This window comes from Monodon monoceros, unplaced genomic scaffold, assembly GCF_005190385.1.
Source record: "Monodon monoceros isolate NGI ecotype Baffin Bay Population unplaced genomic scaffold, NGI_Narwhal_1 Super_Scaffold_11, whole genome shotgun sequence".
Lineage (NCBI taxonomy): Eukaryota > Metazoa > Chordata > Mammalia > Artiodactyla > Monodontidae > Monodon > Monodon monoceros.
In genome coordinates this window covers 128,324,506-128,347,240 of record NW_021703767.1, presented here as the reverse complement: position 1 = coordinate 128,347,240, position 22,735 = coordinate 128,324,506, and the positions used below count along the sequence as shown (strand labels likewise).

The window sequence follows — 22,735 nt, the reverse complement described above, 5'->3', positions numbered from 1 at the left end:
GTGTGTGTGTGTGTGTGTGTGTGTGTGTGTGTGTGTGTGTTGCTGGGGAAGGGGAAGGAAGGAGGATGCAGAGTAAGTATTGAGATGGAGCGTTCATGGCAGTACAGAAAAAGAATATAGACGATTTACACATTTAAAATATTTTTCATAAATTTCATCAGGTATACGTGAAGTCCTGACTCTTACTGCTTGGAAAAGTGAATCACTGGAAACTCTTCTTGCTAAAAATCATAGCTTGACCCCGCCTCCCATGGCAGTCACTGCCCTGTCTCCTCCCATTCTTAGTGGAGCTCCTGAAAGGTGGAGCCTTATTCTTCCCACCCCTCACTGGTTATTAATGGCTGAACACAGAGAAATCAGCCTTCTGCTCCACTCACATCCCTGCAGCTACTCGGGTCAAGGTTACCACCCACCTGCCAGCTGTGAAAACCAACTTGTTCTTTCATCCTTGAGTCTGTTTACTAACTTGATATGGCTGACCACTCACCCTTCCTTGGAACCCTCTCCCAGTTTCTCTGACACAGCAGCTCTTCGCTTTGGTTCCTACCTCTCTGTCCTCTTGTGGTCTTACTGTGGGCTCATCCTACCAGTTCTGAAAAGTAGGGTAATCTTCCCGGGGTTCTTCTCTTGATCCAGTGCTTTTCCAGGCCCTCCGTAAGCAATGAGAATGACTCCTGGGCATCTACATCTATTGTGCTCATCCCTGCTTCCAGCATCGCACACTCACACCTCCTCCTGCCTGTGCATCTATACGGTAGAGTTCGCACAGCAATCGGAAGCCCAACAGAAAGAAAAGTGAGGTGATCATCTTACCCCTTCCCTCTCCTGCTTCCCTAATCCAACTATTGTTTCCATATATTTCATACTGGGTAAAGACATGGTCTGCTACCCACTCACAGGAGTCATAAACTGAGGAGTCAAATTTCATTCACTCTTTCCCCTCATTCCACATCCAATGTCAGCAAGTTCTGCTGATTTTGCCTTCTAAACAACTCTTCAGTTTGCCCCTTTGTTTCCTAACTCCTCTACACTCTGGGGAACAGCTGCAGGTAGGGGGTTCTGAACACAACAGTCCACATCTCTCAACTTTCTAGTAACCAAGGAAACAGACCCTGGGTCCATTTTGCAGACCAGACCTGATGTTCACCTTTTTACATACAGCCCTGCTTTGCTTTGAGTCTAGCAACACTCTGCTTTATGTAATATCCACCTAAACTCCACCCTCACCTCAAATCCTATAATAATTCTTTCTTTTCCTTTGTTTGGTGAGATGTCCCACCATTCCTCTGGCGTGTGGTCTGTCTTATTGCAATGAGCCAACTAATCTAATTTTATCAACAATGCGCTGAGTACCTACCATGATCCAGGCACTGTTCTATGGACTGTGAACACAGCAAGGCATATTATAGTCTCTGAAAATAATTTCTGTCTATTTTTTATTTATTCCTCCCTCTAGACTGCCTTCTTGTCAGTATATCTGTACAATGTCTGAAATCATGTTCACCAGATACTATTGGTATAAAAACTAAGGTGATTTGTGTCTTTCTTCTTTGATCTTTCATTATTATATTGAGTTTTTAATATAATAAATGTCTCATTTTAATTCTTTTTTTTAAAATCCTCCATTTTTTCAAAGAAACAGAGTTAAAGAGATAAGCCAGAGTAGGGGAATCACATGATTGGTGTCCTTGAGTCTGAGATAGGTTCCATTGTGATTTGGAGCTGCTGGGAACAGGAGAGAAAAATGTGTCTGGTGAATGAGACATTTTAATTAATGGAAGAGAAGAAAAAATTGTCTATGTTGGTTTTATTGTAACTCTCCATCTGCTGTTAGAATCAGGGAGCAGAGCACTTTCAGCCAGCAGCAGTCAGTGTCTGCACGTCCTTCCTTGACATCCATCCCCACAGAGCCCCTGGGAGCCTGCAGAGTCCCTGAGGCAGAGACGTGAGAGGACAGGAAGCCTCCGACGCCATTCTCTCCTGCTCTCATTACTCAGAATGGCAGCACCACCTTATAACACGAGGGTGGAAGGTGTGCACATTTCTTCTGCCTTCATAATACACAGGAAACAAATTGAAAAACAGCATGACCATGTCTTATCAAAGCCCTGCTTCCTCATCCCCAAATTTCTCCACCAACACGGCACTTGTTCACTCACGTAGCTCTGACTAAAAATCCCTATACACTGAGGACATTTCTGGTAGATGTTCTCCATGCCTGGCCCTTCCTCCTTCCCTGCATTTTTAGTCCCTAACAGAAGTTATTATAAAGGAACTGTGTGTGTGTGTGTGTGTGTGTGTGTGTGTGCGCGCGTGTTGGGTGGTGGATACAGAGCAGGGATCAAGACCATAAGAAAGAAAAGAAATAGAATGTGGTAAGATTCCTGTCAGTTCTGACAGTTTTAATTCATAATGCTAATTTAAAATATAGAAGTTGGTTTACTAACTTTAACCTCCCATCCTAAACATCCTTCCTTAATCTGGAGTCCCTGTTGCCTACCTTTATCAATGAAATGCCTGGAAAATGAATTATACTGTGTTAGAGCATATAGTCAAGCATAAAGGAGCCCGACTGCCTGGAATCGGTGGATAGGTTACTCAATCCCTGTCCCAGTTTTCCCTCTGTAAAATTGGGATAATGGGTCATTGTGAGGATTAAACAAATTAATAAATTTAAAGTATTTAGAACAATGCCTGGCTCTAGCAACCACTCATTAATGTGAGCAATTATCCTTATTACCTTGTCTCCCCCCACCCCTCCCCGCTGTTCCCCCTGAGCTCACTTTTCACTCAAGCCTTCAACCTCTGCTGCAGAGATGCTGCTGGCCAATTCCAGGACACGTTTTACTCCTGTGTCGCTGACCCTCCCTTCTCAGGCTTCTTTGTGGGGTTCCCTCTCCTCCTCATTCCTCATGCTCTCCACAATTTAATGACCGCTTGTTTACATATGACTTCCAAATGAAAATCTAGCACCTATTGCTGACTTCACATTTGTTTACTGTATCACCTGCTTGGTATACGATTTCAGACTTCCCAGAGGCACCGGGAACTCCATATACACAAAAGAGAGGCAGTTTTCATCCTGGCTATGTCCCCAGCTCCAAAGACCCTTCAACTGAGTTCTCTGATTCGCGTTAAGCACTTTGATCTTCCCAGCAACACACACCAAGTGCTTCAGATGCAGTCTTGATAGCTCTCCTTCTCCTTAACTCAGCTTATCCAATTAATCACTAAATCCTATATATTTTCCTTCTAAATATCTCTCATGTCTGTGCCCTCCTTTCCACTTTCCACATTTCCCTGGTTCAGACCCTGTGCATCATTTGCCAAAACACTGCAACAGCCCCAGCTGGTCTCCCTGCCTCCAGTCTTTTCTCTCTCAAACCATAGTTCTCCATTGATCTGCCAGTCATCTATTTCACTCCCAAATGAAACTTCTTATTGAACTCTAGATAAAGTCTAGGTTCCTCAGCATAGCACACGGTCCCTTCATGCCTGGTTTTTGCCAACATTTCCTGCTTCATCTCCTGCCACTTCTGCTGAAATGACACCTGCTTAGTGACAGAGACTGCAAACTGGCAGCCCCTAGGCCGGCTACTTCTGACCCTATGAGGGGTTTTATTTGGGCTACAAGTTTTCATTACTTGCTGAAATTTAAAAAGTGGAAAATTTCTCTTAAAAACCTTTCTTTCTGGCTTCTCTTGAAAAACTGAAGAACTGGCCACCTTGCTCCCACATACCTGCCTGGCAGAGTGGTGGCTGCCCCCTTAGGGCAGGAGTGACAGTTTTCAACAGGCTCTGCCCGTCCCATTGACTTTCCTGGCTGCTTCCCTTAACGTAGGTATCTTAGTTGCAGCCCTGGATTTACAGTGTAGGGACACTGAATTGCTCTTTTCTTCTGCACAGAGCACCCTTTCTCCTGTTTCACCTGCAGAGGATAACTCATCCTTCATGGCCCAGTTCCTGTCGTTTTCCTCCGGGAGCTTTTCTCTGAACCCATGTGGATTAGGCGCCCCTTTCTGCATTCCCATACCGCACCTTACATCTTCAATCACACCTCCTGCCACGTGATTTTCCGATGAAATATTTGTGTAATGCTTGAGTTCCTCACAAGACACCTCACCTCACGAAGGGAGCGACTAGAAATCTTCAGCAGAGATTTCTCGAGCCATTCATTTTATTCATCCATCATTTTGTCAACAACCATGAAGAGAGCGGCGACATCTGACTCATATCTTAAAGGATGAGCGTGTAACTCATACTTGTGTCTGGCAGCTCAGTCTTTTCGGCGGGAGCGCAGTGTCCAAGAGAACTACAACTACCATCAGGACCTTCGGGATCCCGGACTCCGAAGGAGGAAATATAACTTAGGAACTACCACTCCCGTGATGCTCCGCTTCGGACGCCTGCGCAGAGCCGAGGGCCACGTTGGTTTTGCGGTGCCGCTTAGCAAGATCTCAGCCATGGCTTCCGCGGACTCCCGGCGGATGGGGAACGGCGGCAGTGTCGGAGGCGCCTTCCAGCTCTACCTGGACTCCTTGCGGCAGGAACTGTGGCAGAGGGACCCGACGCTGCTGTCAGTCGTGGTGGCGCTCGTCGCGGTGCTGCTGACGCTGGGTAAAGAGGCGGCCGGTAGATATGGCGGGTGCAGGGCTGGCGGGGATCCGAGCTTGGACTGGGCTTGTGCAGACCGCGGACGCGGAACGGACATGGCATCGGGGGGGCGTCTAGAGAGGGGGAATCACCCCTTATACCAACCTGCCCTCCTGCCTGAAGCAGCAGGAGCAGCGCAGCGTTACTAGCCCCTGTTCTGCGTGAGCGCGCGGTTCTCTCCCTTTCATTGCTCTTGCTACGAACGTCGCTCCAAGTTTGAGCATCCTATGTTTGCGAACTGGGCGCTGGGGACACAAAGCTAATGAGCAAGATTGCGCTTGAAGAGTACGCCGTCGGTGTAGGGGCTGCAGATGCAGAAAAATTGACAGTTGTTAGTGGCAGGTACTCAGCGGAGTCCCTAAAACAATAATGATTATAATGGTGGTAATAACAATGGAGGTAAGTTCCAGGTGAATGAAGTGTTCTGTGGTAGACTTAATTTCCCACAGCCCAACCATACATGCATATTGTTGATAATCAAGGCATAATTTTGGTTGTTTTTCTCTATTCCACAGTGTTCTGGAAGTTCATCCGGAGCAGAAGGAGCAGTCAAAGAGCTGTTCTTCTTGTTGGCCTTTGTGACTCCGGGAAAACATTGCTTTTTGTCAGAGTAAATGCTTTGATTTACACCTCTCTTAAACTTGATAGGAAATTTTAGGGCACCCCATTATTCCTGTGAGGTGTACTTTGGAAAAGAAGCTGTGCTGACAAATTGGGGAGTTAATTCTTGAATCACTTGGTAGGATGAAAAGACTCTTGAAAAGCTCCTAAACTGGAATTTGACCATTTCTATTCTCTTGTACTTGCCAGATACTGACATTTAACCCTTATCCCATTTAAGGGTTTTATATACTACTTTCATGTCATGGCTAAGGATGCCAGACCAGCTGAAGAGATAGAGGGCAGTAATCTGTATACAGTGTATAATTCTTCTGAGACTTTGTCAAAGAAACTTTTTTAAAGGGTGATTCTTCTTCTGCCTATTGGCTACTTAGGCTTCTTTTCACTAATATTTATTTTGAGTCCATGTAGTATTTTTATTTATTTATTTATTTATTTATTTATTTTTTGCGGTACGCGGGCCTCTCACTGTTGTGGCCTCTCCTGTTGCGGAGCACAGGCTCCGGATGCGCAGACTCAGCAGCCATGGCTCACGGGCCCAGCCGCTCCGCGGCATGTGGGATCTTCCCGGACCGGGGCACGAACTCGTGTCCCCTGCATCGGCAGGCGGACTCTCAACCACTGCACCACCAGGGAAGCCCTATGTAGTATTTTTAAATGTTTGGTTTTTGCTACAGAGAGTAGCAGAGGTTTTCTTCTGATTACTCTTCTTTTTGAGAGTATAAATTATTTCCCTTCCACTTTGATGATTGTAAATGTTGATGGAAGGTCAGTAAATTTGGCCACTAACCATTTGAAACTATTATTTGAAAATAATAGTTTAAAAATAATAGTTATCCCCCTCCTCTCGTTAAGGAGAGGGGAATGAAATTTGCAATTAATAAGATTTTTGTACAAGCAAAGGAAGAAAGAAAAAAAATACTAATATGGTCCTTTTCAGCTATTGCAAGTAACATTCGTTTATTTGACCTTACACCTAGGAGAGTTAGAGCAAAGTTACTTTCTTTAGGTTTGCTATTTATATGTTTACTCTGATCTCCCCCATGTTGTGTTTTGTTTTGTTTTGTTTTACAGTTGTTAACAGGCCTTTACAGAGACACTCAGACTTCCATCACTGACAGCTCTGCTGCCTACAGAGTCAACAATAACAGGGTAAGAGGTTCCTAGGATGTGGGGAGTCTGACAGTTTTACTTTACTTTGGTGTGTCAGGAAAAGACATTTCTAGGATAAATTAGTCTGAGGGCATAGGTACGTTCATAGCTTATTTTTATGGATAAATATTTTGCATGTGACAAATTCTTCTTTGGACCATCCAAGCAGTGGACTTAAATCATGCCCTCCCCTGCTTTGTTGTACCTTATGCACACTGATTATTTATTAATTTTTGTTTCTGTTTCTTAATTCCAACTTTACCATGAGTTCTTAAGAGTGAGCATTAAGCCTTTTTCTTTAGTACATGTATATGGGACAAAAATTCAAAAGGTTAGAAGGGATATTTGGTGAAAAGTAATTTTGCCTTTCCTATCCCTTCTTACAAGTCTTCTCTTTGGAGGTAGTAACTTACCATTTTCCTGTATAGCCTTCCAGATGGTCTATGCTATACAAACATATCTGTATATCTTTACTTTTTTCTTTTTTAACACTGTGTTCTACCCCCCCCCGTTTGTTTTTGTTTTTAATTTAACAATATAACTGATACAGCTTGGATTTGTTTTCATTTTTTCTTCCTCATTTGCATACATAGTACTACCAGGTTGATTTATGACCTGCATAGTATGCCATTATGTGGCTATACCATACAATTTTTTTTTTCCTTTCTTAAAGCCTTTACTTTTGAGACATGACAGAAAAGTCTTACAGGTACACATGGAAAAGTAGTACATGATCACAGTTGAATGTGAAGACAGTGTAATCAGAAAGCTTTTACTCCTGTCAACTAATGTTGAGTTTTTATTTAATAAGAGCCCTATTAACAGACATTTAGTTTTTTGGTTGTTACAATCTTGCTTTTACAAACAGTGTTGCAGTGGATATCTTATGGAGTATACATGAGTATATTTAAAAAACACCAATAAGGAATCGTGAGAAGGACTTTTTATGTACCTGTATGGCCCCAGAATGTAGATAGTGATTGCCAAGCCAATTATAATGCTTAATAGGTATTTAGTGAGTGAGTGGAAGGAAGGTGGGTGGATGACTGATGGAGGCATTAGATGTATAGATGGATGAATTAGAATGGTGATTTTAGAGACTTTTTCTTCCTCTCCTTGGGTCCTCCCCACCCCTGCTCTGCCCTTTTCTGGTACCTCCAGTATTAAACATTGTAAGCAAAGATAAAGAGACATCCTTTTAAATGTCTTAGAGGTATTTTTTTTCTTTTTTCAATAATGGCACTGTTTCTGACTCAGACCTTTTTAAACTCCCAAGGATTCAGTTTTGAAATTTCAGATTTGGGAGATCTTTAATTCTTGGGGCACTTGTACTAGATATTTTAAGTGGGGTATTCCAGGGTATGCTTTAGACCTGTACTTTCCAACAGAGTAGCCACTGATAGTGTGTGACTGTTGAGCACCTGAAATGTGACCAGTCCAAATTGAGGGCTGCTATAAGTATAAAATATACATCAGATCTTGAAGACTTGGGATGAAAAAAAGAATAAGATATCAATTTCTTGAACTTTTTATATGTTATAAAGCTAATTTAGATATACTGGCTTATGTAATACATATTTTTAAAATTTTACCTGTTTCTTTTTACTTTTTTAATATAGCTATCAGAAAACTTAACATTACAAATAAGACTTGCATGTTTCTATTGAATATGTAAAACATCCCTCCCTTTTTTACTTCTTTTCCCACCCTCTTTATGTTTTAGATTTAGTCTCTCAAAATAGTAATGTATTTAGTACTGTACCTTATGGATTGTTTATAGTATGTGTTGTGGTGCTGATTACGAAATGTGATGGGGGTCCCAACCTGAGGTCCCTACACTACCAGTATAAAAATAGAAAAAAGGCTAATATACTTTGTGTATTACTTATAAAAGATCAAACAGACTAAGTGACAGGTCACAGTGTATCCAGCTGTAATTATGTCAAATCTGTGCATAATGCTGACTCCCTCCTGCTGAATAGTGGTTGAGGCTGGCTGTGGAGAAGGCAGAACATATGAGAAATGATCCGTGGGTCTGATAAATGTACCGGGGCTATACCCGAGAGTCTTAGGATTGAGCATTGCCACAGCTGCATTGAACCTGAGCTCAAGAATGAAGGCCTGGCATGAATAGCATGGAAGTGGGCACTTAATCAGTCTGCTCCGTAGTGGCACAACCCCGCCCTGTTCAGTGATTGTCACCTGGATCAAGAATTGACAAAAAATATTGACAGAGTTGGAACAAATAAATGGTGTGTCTAGTGGACATATATTTTAAAATTAGATTGCAGTAGAAATATAAAAGAATGTTTTGTTTTTATAAAGGTTGGGGATCCCTGCAGTGGTAACATGTTATATGATAAAATGTAGGTTCTTATATTATTTAGTTTGTGAATATTTATTACTGTTTTTTCACATGTTTTTGCTTTTATTCATACTGGTATTTTTCCCAGCCTCAGGTGGACTTTCCTGACTTCCCCATACAGGGTCAGGTTTCTCACGTACCCTCAGAACATTGATCAAAGTTGTAATTTTACATTTACATGTAATTTTACACTGTGTTGACCTTTCTGATTATATTATAAACTCTGTTAGGGCAGGACCATGTTTTTGTCCATTGTTAAATCTCCAGAGCCTTCACTCCATGATTTATAAATAGAGGATGCTCTGTGGACATTTGTTTGATTCATTAATCAGTTACAGTGACCTTTTTTGATTCATTAATTGGGTACCATTCTGATACCTGCGATCTGATATGAAAGATTTATGTTGTAAATGTGAATCCGGACTGAAACATTAATAATATTGCTGGCATCCTTAGGGCACTAGCCTGACCTTGATTGACCTCCCTGGCCATGAGAGCTTGAGACTTCAGTTCTTAGAGCGGTTTAAGGCTTCAGCCAGGTAAGTAGGAAGTGGGAAGGGCTTGTCTGAAATCTGTATATCAAGGCCAGCTATGTTGTTTGCTCTCATGGTATTCTGGAGGCATCCTGGTGTCCTGGAGTGGAAAGAGCATGGACCCTGGGGTCAGCATTTCTGGGTTGCAAGTCCACTTTCACTTGGATTATATGAGATAATATTTGAAAATATTTCTCAGAGTGTTCAGAAAGTGTTTACCCTTATTAGGATGTCAGTAAATTTTTCATTTACTCTGAGGACAAATTTAGTAATGTGTAGAACTATTAAAATCTGAAAAAAGAATTTTAAAGCTAGGTGGCATCTGAGAAGATATTAAAATCCAACATTATGTATTTCCATCCTTAAATTATCTAAACTTGCCGCCTGAAAAGTACAGAAGAATATTTTCATATTTCGTTTAGTATTGTCCTAGTATTACTGACCCTTATTTCCTAAATTTCTTGTGGTTCAGCTTAAGATGCTTTATTCTTGTGTAGTCTCTAACACTGGTAGGAGCTTGAGGAAAATCAAAATACCACATTTCATTTATTTTAAGACACATTTTAACATCTATGAAATTGGAATGCCACTTATAGTTAATGGTGTCATAGTTTAATTGGCAGTATTTTCTTTCTTAGTTGAACCTGAAATAATATGTGTTTTAATTGATGGAATCTGGGTTGATGGAATGAGGTAGTTGTTTCTTTCCTTATTTTTGAAGGTATCTTGTTTTGTATTTTGTTGTTGCTTCTTGGCCCACAAGGTGGTGGTGATGAGCAATCTGTCATAGTTGAGACTGTTACTTGATTTAAAAAAAAAAAAAAAAAAAAAAACGGACTTCCCTGGTGGTGCAGTGGTTGAGAGCCCGCCTGCCGATGCAGGGGACACGGGTTTGTGCCCCGGTCCGGGAAGATCCCACGCACTGTGGAGCGGCTAGGCCCGTGAGCCATGGCCACTGAGCCTGTGCGTCCGGAGCCTGTGCTCCGCAACGGGAGAGGCCACAACAGTGAGAGGCCCGTGTACTGCAAAAAAAAAAAAGACTATTTTTAGAGAGTTTTAGGTTCACAGCAAAATTGAATAGAAGGTACAGAGATTTCCCATATAACCCTACCCCTGCATATGTCTAACCTCCCCTATTATCAGCATCCTTCACCCCAGTGGTTCATTTGTTGCAACTGATGTACCTAAATTGACACATAATAATCTCTCAGTCTGTATGTTACATTAAGATTCACTCTTGGTGTTGTACATTCTAGGAATCTGAAGAAATGTACAATGATATGTAGTCACCATTATAGTATCTTAGAGAGTAGTTTCACTGCCCTAAAAATTCTCTGTGCTGCCAGTTCATCTTTCTCTCCCCTAACCCCTCACAACCACTCATCTTTTTATTGTCTCCATAGTTTTGCCTTTTTCACAATTTCATATAGTTGGAAACATACAGTATGTAGCCTTTTCATGTTGGCTTCTTTCACTTAGTAATATGCATTTAAGTTTCTTCCATGTGTTTTCATTGTTTGATAGCTTATTTCTTTGTAGTGCTGAATAATATGCTATTGTCTAGATGTACCACAGTTTATCCATTTACCTGTTGAAGGACATCTCAGTTGCCTCCAAATTTTGGCAGTTCTGAATTAAGCTGGTATTTGTGTACACATAAGTTTTGGGGTAAATATCAAGGAGCACAATAGCAGAATCATATAGTAAGAGTATGTTTAGTTTTGTGAGAAACTGCCAAACTCTCTTCCAAAGTGGCTGTACCATTTTGCATTCCCACCAGCGATGAAAGAGTTCCAGTCACTCTGCATCCTGACCAGCATTTAGTGTTGTCAGTGTTCTGGATTTTGCCATTCTAATGGGTATGTAGTGGTATCTAATTGTTGTTTTAATTTGCATTTCGCTGATGACATATGATGTGGAGCATCTTTTTATATTTGCTATTTATAAGTTATTTAAATCTTGTTTGGTGAGGTGTCTATAAAGATCTTTGACCCATTTTTTAATTAAGTTGTTTGTTTTCTTACTGTTGAGTTTCAAGAGTTCTTTTATATATTTTGGGTAACGGTCCTTATCAGATATATCTTTTGCAGATATTTTCTCCCAGTCTGTGGCTTGTTTTCTCATTCTCTTGATGTTGATTTTTGTAGAGCAGAAATTTTTATCTTTACTGAAGTCCAGTTTACCATGGATTGTATTGTATATAAAAAGTCATTGTCAAACCCAACATAATCTAGGTTTTCTCCAGTGTTATCTCCTAGGAGTTTTGTAGTTTTGGTTTACGTTTAGGTGTGTGATCCTTTTTTTTTTTTTTTTTTGCATCGGCAGGCGGACTCTCAACCACTGCGCCACCAGGGAAGCCCCTGTGTGATCCATTTTAAGTAAATTTTTGTGGAAGGTGTAAGTTCTGTATATCTAGATTCATTTTTTTGCATGTGGATGTCTAGCTGTTCCAGCACTATTTGTTGAAAAGACTATCTTTGCTTCATTTGTTGCCTTTGCTCCTCCATCAGAGATCACTTGACTGTATATATGAGGGTCTCTTTCCGGACTCTGTTCTATTGATCTATTCTCTCACCAATACCATGCTGTCTTTGTTACTATAGTTTCACAGTAAGTTGGTAACATCAGTTCTCCAACTTTATTCTTCTTCAGTATTGTGTTGACTATTCTGGGTCTTTTGCCTCTCTGTATAAACTTCAGAATCAGTTTGTCAGTATCCACAAATAAGTTGCCAAGATTTTTATTGGGATTGCATTGAGTCTATAAATCAAGTTGGGAAGAACTGACATCTTGACTCTATTTAGTCTTCCTATCCATGAATGTGGAATATCTCTCCATTTTTCTAGTTCTACTTCAATTTTGTTGATCAGAGTTTCATAGTTTTCCTGATATAGATTTCATATGATTTGTACCTAAGTTTCATATTGTGGGATGCTAATGTAAATGGTATTGTGTTTTTAATATCAAATTCCATTTGTTCATTCCTGATATTTGGGTAAGCAGTTCACTTGTGTATCAACCTTGTATCCTGCAACTCTGCTATAATTGCTTATTAGTTCCTGAGCTTTTTGGTTGATTTTTTCAGATCATCTACAGTCATTTCATGTGCGAATACAGACATTTTTATTTCTTCCTTCCTAATCTATATCTTTTATTTCCTGTTGTTGTCCTAATCCATTAGCTTGAAATTACAGTGCGATGTTGCAAAAGCAATGGTGAGATGGGACGTCCTTGCTGTGTTCCTGGTCTTAGCAGGAAATCTTTGATTTTTTTCACCATTAAGTATGATGTTAACCATTTGATTTTTGTAGATATTCTTTATCAAGTTGAAGTTCCCCTCTATTCTTAGTTTACTAGGAGGTTTTATCATGAATGGTTGTTTGATTTTGTCAAATGCTTTTTTGGATCTGTTGATACGATTGTGTGATTTTTCTTTTTTAGTTTATATATCAATGAAATGATTATGTTAATTGATGATTGAACATTGAACCAGCCTTTCATACCACTTGGTTGTTGTGATTTTGTAATTTATAATGAGAAATGCATATTTGATCTTCATCCCTGTTTCTGGCACAGAGCTCATAAAACCCTTAGAATTTCCTAAGTGATGAGAGTGATAAATGTGTCTTTTGTTACGTTTTTGCGGTGAGTTTTGGAAAGCACCTAAGGATGGGGGCTGGGTGCCAGAAGAACCAACCATATGATTAGAGAGTTGGAACTTTTCATTCCCATCCAGGGAAGGGAGAGGAGAGAGGCTGGAGGTTGAATCAATCACCAGCGGTCAATTGTTCAGTCAATCACGCCTATATAATTATGCCTCCATAAAACCCCAAAAGGATGAGGTTCATAGGGCTTCTAGGTTGGAGAACCAGAATGCTTCTACATGCCACCCTGCAGGGCCCAAACTCCGTGGGGACAGAGGCTCCTTTGTTCAGGATCTCACCATATGTATCCCTTCATCTGGCTGTTGATTCATATCCTTTAATATCTTTTGCAATAAACTGATAATTTAGTGAGTTAAATGAGTTTTCTGAGTTGAGCTGCTCTCACAAATTAATTGAATCCAAGAAGGAGGGGTCATGGGAACCTCTGATTGATAGCCAGTCAGTCAGAAGTACAGTTAACAACCTGGACTTCTGACTGGTGTCTGAGGTCCCTGCTACCAAATTAATCAAACCGAAGGAAGGAGTTGTGAGACCTTCGAGTCTGTAGCCTGTTGGTCAGAAGCACAGGTAACAATCTGGGCTTGTAATTGGCATCTGAAGTGGAGGGCAGTCTTGTGGCACTGAGCCTTTAACCTGTGAAATCTGATGTTATCTCCAAGTAGATAGCATCAGAATTGAGTTGAATTGTAGGGCACCCATCTGGTGTCAGGAGCATTGCTTGGTGGTGGGGGAACCCACATCCCCCACATTGGAATTGGGTCCAGAACCAATCATGGTGTATAATTCTTCTCATACATTGTTGGATTCGATTTGCCAATATTTTCATGAGGATTTTTACATCTGTGTTCATGAGATATTTATCTGTAGTTTTCTTGTAATGTCTTGGTTTGTGTTTAAAGTAATGCTGGCCTCATAGAATGAGTAAGAAAATATTCCCTCTGTTTCTATTTTTTGAAACAAATTATAGAGAACTTGTATATTTTCTTCCTTAAATTTTTTTAAATTGAATATTTGTGGCATATAACATTGTATAAATGTCCTTAAACATTTGATAGAATTCACCAGTGATCCCACCTGTGCCTAGTGCTCTCAGTTTTGGAAGGTTTAATTATTGATTCAGTTTCTTTAATAGATACAGGGCTATTCAGATTGTCCGTTTCTTTTGTTAGTTTTGGCAGATTGCGTCTTTCAAGGAGTTGGACCATTTCATCTAGGTTATTACATTTTGGGGCATAGAGTTATTTATAGTATCCCTTGATTGTCCTTTTAATGTCCATGAATCTGTAGTGATATCCCCTTTCATTTCTGATATTTGTAATTTGTGTCTTCTCTTTTTCTTAGTTAGACTAGCTAGAAGTTTATAAATTTTATTGATCTTTTCATAGAACCAGTTTTTGGTTTTGTTGATGTTCTCCATTGATTTCCTATTTTCTATTTCATTGATTTCTGCTCTTTCATTATTTCTTGCGTTTACTGTAGATTTAGATTACTCTGATTTTTCTAGCTTCCTAAGGTGGAAGCTTAGATGATTGATTTTAGGTCTTTCTTCTTTTCTAATAAGTGCATTCAATGCTGTAAACTTCACACGGTATAGAATTCTAGGTTTTGGGGATTCTTCTCTCAACACCTTAAATATTTCACTTGACTCTCTTCTTGCGTGCATGATGTCTGAGAAGTTGGATATAATTCTTACATTGCTCCTCTATAAGTAAGGTCTTTTTCCTTCTGGCTTATTGTGGGATTTTTTCTTTATCTTTGATTTTCTGTAGTTTAAAAATGATAATGGCTAGGTATAGTTCTTTTAGCATTAATCCTGCTTGGTGTTTTCTGAGCTTCCTGTGGTTTCTGTGAATCTGTGCTTTGGTGTCTGACATTAATTTGGGGAAATTTTCGGTCATTATTGTTTAAATATTTCTTCTGTTCTTTCCTCTCTTTCCTCTCCTTCTGGAATTCCCATTACATATATGTTACACCTTTTGTAGTTGTCCTGCAGTTCTCAGATATTCTGTTATGTTTTTTTAAGTCTTTGTTCTCTTTGCTTTTCAGTTTTGGAGGCTTCTATTGAGATATCTCAAGCCAGAGATTCTTTCCTTCAGTCATGTCTAGTCTACTAATAATTCCATCACAGGCTTTCTCCATTTCTGTTAGGTTATTTTTGATCTGTAGCTTTCTTTTTAGTTATTTCTTAGAACTTCCATCTCTCTCCTTACATTGCCCATCTGTTTTTGCATGTTGTCTACTTTATCTTTTAGAGCCCTTAGCACCACAGTCACAGTTGTTTTACATTCTTGGTCTAATCATTCCAACATCTCTTCCATATCTGAGTCTAGTTCTGTTGCTTGCCCCTTCTCTTCAAACTCTTTTTTACTTTTTAGTATGTCTTGTAATTTTTTCTTGATAGCCAGACACAATATACTGGGTAAGAACTGCCCTTAGTAACGTGGTGAAGTGTGAGGGGAAGGGAAGTGTCCTGTGATTAGGTCTCAGTCTTAGTGAACCTGTGTCTCTGGACTGTGAACTTCATACTTGATTCTCAACTGATTCCTCAGTAAGTTGTATTTTTCTGTATATGTGTGTTGTTCTCTCCAATTTGGTGGGGAGTGATTTGCTGTATAACCTCACTTCTCTGAGGAATCTAAGTGCTGTTGAGTTTTCAGTCTGGTTAGCTTTTTACTTGTTAGAATGCAGTGGTGACTTCCAGCTTCTTTCATGCTGGACTGGAAACTGGGAGTTGTGTGATTTTTTTTTTTTTTATTCCTCAAACAATTGATACAAATCTAGAACTGGCAAATTTTGCTATAATTGGGTTTTAATTTCTAATTAAAATTTTTTTCCATTTTCAATTATAAATTTTTTACAGTTCACAGTGTAATTACTCTTTGATCCAAGTATTTTGGGTAGCTAAAACGTTCAAAGTATGTAAGATACAAATGAACTCAAATCATAATCACAATAAATGCAAATTCAAAAGACATTTACTACAGTGGACCCTTGAACAGCATGGATTTGAACTGTGTGGGTCCGCTTATAGGAGGAATTTTTTCACTTAATATGTACTGCACAATCTGGTTGGTCGAATCCGGCAATGCCAAACCTCAGATACAGAGGGCTGACCATGAAGTTACACGCAGATTTTTGACTGGAGGGTCAGGCCTCTAATGCCCACATTGTTCAAGGGTCAACTTATAGTATATTGATCTGAGGCTTCTAGTTTTTTAATCCTACCTTTTTTGGTTAATCAAGTTTCCCTAATATCATTTTTCCCCCTCTGCTGGTTTGAAACTATGCTATTTTTTCTTTTTTCATTGTTATCCTCTACTTTTTTTTTTTAAACTTTGATTACTTAAGTTTAAAATCAATAATATTGGTTTTCTTTCACTGGAACTTAAAATACCTTACTTTGATCTTCCTCACATCTTCCTTTCATTTTATTTCTCTTTCTTCTTTTTTAACATCCAACAGTTACTAATATTTTTCTCCATCATTCAGTGATCACCTAGAATTACCAGGATGTTTATGGATTTCTTTTTTCTCTATCGCTTCTTGCCTCTTACTCTTTCCTTTTGATTTAATTTTCTTTCACGTATATCTTTTGGATATGTTTCCAGAAATGGTGAATAAGAGATAAAAGTTTCTCATCTTTTGTTCATTTGAAACTTTTTTCATTGGCCTTCATTTTTGAATAACTATTTTAGCCGAGTATAAAATCCTGGGTGGCAGTTATTTCTGTTTTCACATTGAAGGCATTACTCCTGACTTCAGATATCTGTTGTTGTAGATGAGAAAGCAGTGCTCAATCTAATTGTCATTTCATGATACAGAATCTATGTTTTTTTAATCCTGTATTCAGGGGTAGATTATCCTTCTGTTTAGGGGTGATTTAGCTTTATCATGGTTGGGATTCAAGTGTGCTATTTCAGTTGAAAGATTTGTATCTTCAGTTCTGGAAAATTCTCAACAATATTTTTTTTTAGGTAGTTCTATTTCCAAATTCTCACTTTCACCTCTTGGAACTCTTATTAACATCATTGAACCTTATCTTCTTGTCTCTTCTCTGTCATATCTTCCAAGTCTTTTTACCTTATGTATAGTTGATATTTTCATCTTTATTTTGTAGTTTATTATATCCTTTTCAGCTGTAGTATTTTCTGCTTAACTTTTCCATTGGGTTATTACTAATTTTGTTCTTTACTTGTAAAAACATATCTTTCAAAATCAGCCTTGTTTTTTTAGTACTATCTTTATTCTTTTATTATGGTGTCTAGTATTCTTTTAAATAATTTAAAATATTTTACTGATTGCTTTATTATTTTTAGTTTTGAGTGCTGATTAATCTGCCTTTGTGGTTCTCCCTCATAATGGTTTATTTACTGTGCTTTGTAATTTTGATCCAGATACCCTGTTCAAGGGGGTTAGATTTTGCTGTTGATGTTGTGGTTGCTGTTTTGTTTTGTTTTTTTAAATTGCTTTAGGTTATGAAAGCCTCTCTCCAGAAGGGGTTCATATTTCCTTCTTTTGGGGGCCATAGGAGTTCATTGAGTCTGGCCCAATTTTTATATATCTTCCTGCTTGGGGATCTTACACCATGAGATAGTGTAAGTTCATACCCTGTTTCTGTGTGTGGCACAGGAGGCCTGGTGATTCAATTCTTCTTGGATTATTTTCCCACACTGCTGTCTGTTAGACTGCTTTTAAGTACTAGGCTTTGCACAGAGTGTTCAGTTCCAGCTTTCCAACTCCATGTTGGCTGTTGCACATCTCCTGGGCTTTCAAACCCTTGTTCCTAAAGCCTAAATCTGCTGTTTTCCTGGACTGCTTTGCTTTAGCTTAGATATGTCTTTATTTCTGGCACATGAGGATTCTCACTGTTGCTGCCTTAGGTTGGGCCCTACCTGGTCACTCTGCTTCTAGTTTGATTATTCTCTTAGTTGTATTTGTCATTTAGGCACTAATATTCTTTGTAAGACAGAAAAGCATAAACTCTTTAGGTCAGTGTGTTGCACCCCTTTGCCATCTGACCTGGTTTTCCTTCATTTCCCCACCTACCTGTGTATTAGCTTACCTTGAGTTCTCCAAAGCATGTTGTTCCACCACTTTGTGCCCTGCACATACTACTTTCCAGACAGTCTTTGCCACAGTAGTATTTTGTCTGGCTAAAATTCACCCAACTATTACATCCTCCTTTAAGTCTTCCTGACCTGGTTCCATGTAAATTATCTTCCTCTTTGTTTCTATTATAGCAGGTACAAGGTCTGTCCTAGTGTTTTATCACATGGTTTTGTATATGACAATTTGCTGGACTTGAGGGGAGGTACAGGTACAAGGTCTGTCCTAGTGTTTTATCACATGGTTTTGTATATGACAATTTGCTGGACTTGAGGGGAGGCATCATTTTCTATTGTCTTTTTAGATACAGTCATTGATACATAGTAGCACTAAGTAGTCCTTTGTTAAGTATTTGTGTTGTATCATTACTTGTGCAGACACCTGTATGTGAGTTTGTTTTGTTTTAATCATTAGGATTGAATTGGGCAAAATTAAGGGTATCATTTTTCAATATAATGCTGCACTGTTGCATGCTCACATGGCAGTTTTTCTTTTTTTCCCCCTCCAGGGCTATTGTGTTTGTTGTGGATAGTGCAGCCTTCCAGCGAGAGGTGAAAGATGTGGCAGAGTTTCTGTATCAAGTCCTCCTTGACAGTATTGGTCTGAAGAACACACCATCATTCTTAATCGCTTGCAATAAGCAAGGTACTATCATGTTTTCTGGTAATAATAGTTGAGATTTTTCTGGGATTGCTACTAAGAATTAATACAGTTATCTACAATTGTTATTACTGAGGATGAGAGATGATTGCTAATGAACTATAAATTAAGGATTTTAAATCTTAAAATTTATTTATACTCCAGCATTTTCATAGTCTCCCTTACCAGGCTGTTCTAAGGAGCGACAAAGGAGTGATTATTGTCATTTATTCTTTGATACAGTGTTTTATTTTTAATCGTAAATCATTTTAATTTACCAAGTTAAGTTCATCAGATCGACAATATGTCATATCAGATACACAGTTGAGGAAGGACAGGATGGAGTCTCTCCTTTTAAACAAGTTTGCCATCTAGCACATTTCATCAAGGAGAGTTTGCAACTTTGTAAGAATGAAAAACATTTTAGTCTCAGCCAGTAAAACTAGGCTTCAGTTTTATTACCTTTAAAATCGGATTAGGAGTGATGTCAGCATCATGAGGTGTAAGACACCTTCTTTGTCTCTCCCCTTCATTCTACAACTAGTAAAACATCCAAAACTCAACAAAGGTTCTTCTGGTTCCTCTGCCCAACACACTAGAATGCTGGAGAGATCCACAAGTCTACTTCTGAAGGTGGGTGGACTGGAACACATGGAGGAGGTAGAACTGGGGGAACAGTGGAAGAATGTCTACAATCTTAGCCTCTGGCCACAGTGGCTGAGCCTGAAGCCCCAGATAACCCTGTAGCAACAGGGAAGACAGCACACATGGCTCCAGCCTCCTGGCTGCAGTAGCTCCTTTGGCCACAGGGAACCCCGCAGCAGCAGCAGTGGTGGTGGGGCCTGTGACCCCAATCCCCTGGCTCATGGCAGTGCTGCATGCAAACCCGACAACCCCAGATGTGGCGAAGGTGTCCGTGACTCTGTCTCCTTCACTTTTCCCCCCACACCCCCCACTGCTCAAGCAGTGACAGTGAGGGTACCAGTGACACATCTGGCAGAGGTAGTAGAGGGTGGAAAGTGCCAATTCTCAAATATAGTCAGAGGCAGCTCAGGTAAGAAAAGCCAAAAACCTGTGCTATAGCAAGAAAAAGAAAAGAAAGGCATCTATTTTCCAACTTGTTGAACTGTAAGAATCAAGGAGAAAAAAAAAGCTTTACCTACATAAGAAAGGTATTTGCTACTTCAAATGCACTGGCAGAGGAACAGTTTGTCAAGTACCATGTAAAACCACAGTACACAGTGTAACGAAAAGAAAATGACAGTTCTCCAGCAGCCAAACTTAAGTCATGGAAGATTGTAATCTAACTGATAGAGAATTCAAAATAGCTGTTATGAAGAAACTAAACAAGCTACAAGAGAACTCAGGAGGGCAGTTCAGTGAGCTCAGGAATAAAATTAATGAACAGAAGAAATACTTTACCAAAGATATTAAAAGTCTAAAAGAGAACCAAACAGAAGTTCTGGAGCTGAAGATGTCAATAAATGAGATGAAGAATGCATTAGAAAGCACTGGAAATAGAGCAGACCATATGGAAGAGAGAATTAGTGAGCTTGAATATAGAGATCTAGAAATGATTCAAGTAGGAGTGGCAAGAGAACTAAGATTTTTTTTTAAATAAAATTTTATGAGAACTATCCAATTTCATTATCCTTCATAAAGATAATGGTTATCCCAGAGGAAGAAAAGAGGGAGAAGAGAGCAGAGAGTTTATTTAAAGAAATAATAGCTGAGAATTTCACAAAGCCAGGGAAGGAACTGGATATACAAGTCCATAAAGCCAAGAGGACATTTAATTATCTCAATGCTAAAAGGTGTTCTCCAGGACACATTATGTTAAAATTGTCAAAATTCAATGATAAAGAATTTTAAAGGCATCTGGAGGAAAAAAGACAGTAGCCTACAAAGGAACCCCTATTAATCTATCAGCAGATTTCTCAGCAGAAACTGTATAGGCCAGGAGAGGATGGGATAGCCTGCTCAAAATATTATAAGACAAAACCTCTGCCAAGAATCCTTCCAACAAACTTATCCTTGAGATACAAAGGAGAAATAAAGACTTTCCCAGACAAAAGCTGAGGGAGTTCATTACCAGTAGACCTGCCTTACAAGAAATGTTGGAAGGAGCTCTCCTACCTGAAACAAAGAGGCAAAAGTACGCAAAACTTTGAGTAAGGTGATAAATAGATAGAATCAGAAAATTGCAACTTTACATCAGAATAGGTGGTTAATTATAAAGGTTAAAGGGGAAAAAGCAGTAAAAATAATTATAGCTATTGCAGTTTGATAATGAACTCACAATATAAAAAGGGTTAATTTGAGATGACAAAAACGTAAAAGGGGAAGAGGAAAAGAACAGAACCCATATAATGGCAAATGAAGATAAGATCCTATCAGCGGAAAAAGGACTGTTTTATCTATGAGATGTCTTATACAAACCTGACGGTAACCACAAAAGTAATTCTAGAGCAGAGACATGAAACTAGGAGGAAACTAGTAAACCACCAACTAAGATGTCAGGCAGAAACAATGGAGATATAGAGCAAACAAAAGATATAGAGAAAACAAAAGATAAAATGGCAGTACTAGTCCTCATTTATCAATAATCACCCTAAATATAAGTGGATTGAATTCACCAATCAAAAGACACAGTGGCTAGATGTATTAAAAAACAAGACCAGCTATGTCCTGTCTCCCAGAGACTCATCTCAGCTCTAAAGACAAACATAGGCTCAAAGTGAAGGGATGGAAAATGATACTCCAAGCAGATGGCAGCCAAAAGAAAGCAGGTTTAGCCATCTCAGATCAGATCAAATAGACTTCAAGCCAAACAAGAGAACAAGATGGACTGATATAATGATAAAGGGGACAGTCCATCAAGAAGTTGTAACATTTATGAATATATAAACATCTAACATAGGAGCACTAAAACATGAAAGGAATTATTAACAGATCTAAATGAAGAAATTGACAGCAATAATAGTAGGGGAGTTTAACATCCCACTTACATCAATGAATTGATTATCTAGACAGAATGTTAACAAGGAACCATTGGCCTTAAATGAAGTATTACATCAGGTGGAATATATACACACACACACATACATACATACATACATACATACATATATACATGTATATAAATAAAACATTCCATCCCAAAGCAGCAGAATACACATTCTTCTCAAGTGCACATGGAACATTCTCAAGGATAGACCATATGCTGGGACACAAAACAAGTTTCAGTAAATTTAAGATTGAAATCATATCGAGCATCTTTTCCTACCACAAAGATTTGAAACTAGAAATCAACTACAAGAGGAAAGCTGAACAAGTCACAAATATGTGGAGACTAAACAACATGCTACTGAACAACTATTAGGTCAATGAGGAGGAAAGGAGGAAATAAAAATCCCTGAAGATAAATGAAAATATGTCATACCAGATCAATAGGATGCATAAAAAGCAGTACAAGTTTATAGCAATACTTGCCTACCTCAAGAAACAAGAAAAATCTCCACAGTCCTTACACCTAAAGGAACTAGTAAAAGAACAAACTAAGCCCAAAGTCAGTAGAAGGAAGGAAATACTAAAAGCCAGCAGAAATAAATGAAATAGAGACTAAGAAGATAGTAGAAAAGATCAATGAAACTAAGAGCTTGTTCTTTGAAAAGATAAACAAGATTGACAAACCTTTATCTAGACTAAGAAAAAAAGAGAGGAGGCTCACATAAATAAAATCAGAAACGAAAGAGGAGAAATTACAACAGATCCCACAGAAATACAAAGGGTTATAAGAGAATACCGTGAATAACTACACCAACAAATTGGACAGCCTAGAAGAAATAAATACATTCTTAACAAACAACCTTCCAAGACTGAATCTTGAAGAAATAGAAAATCTGAATAGACTGATAACTAGGAAGGAGATTAAAACAGTAATCAAAAGCCTTCCAAAAAAACCAAAAGTCCAGGACCAGACAGCTTCACTGGTAAATTCT

The 22,735-nt window shown here is 38.9% G+C and overlaps 1 protein-coding gene across 2 annotated transcripts in view; it reads left to right on the top strand.

Moving 5' to 3' along the window:
- Positions 1-4,430: 4,430 nt before the first annotated feature.
- The window catches only part of SRPRB (SRP receptor subunit beta), a 37,049-nt gene continuing 18,744 nt past the window's right edge, over positions 4,431-22,735 (top strand). The window contains exons 1-6 of one of the 2 annotated variants that reach the window (XM_029213915.1): positions 4,431-4,617; positions 5,169-5,263; positions 6,349-6,426; positions 9,248-9,330; positions 18,604-18,740; positions 19,279-19,367. In XM_029213915.1, coding sequence (XP_029069748.1) covers positions 4,464-4,617; positions 5,169-5,263; positions 6,349-6,426; positions 9,248-9,330; positions 18,604-18,740; positions 19,279-19,367 — 636 coding nt within the window. In that variant the 5' untranslated portion in view covers positions 4,431-4,463. Of the gene's footprint in view, positions 4,618-5,168; positions 5,264-6,348; positions 6,427-9,247; positions 9,331-11,104; positions 11,643-18,603; positions 18,741-19,278; positions 19,368-22,735 lie in introns of those variants that run through there. The other variant, XM_029213916.1, reaches the window with a different exon arrangement.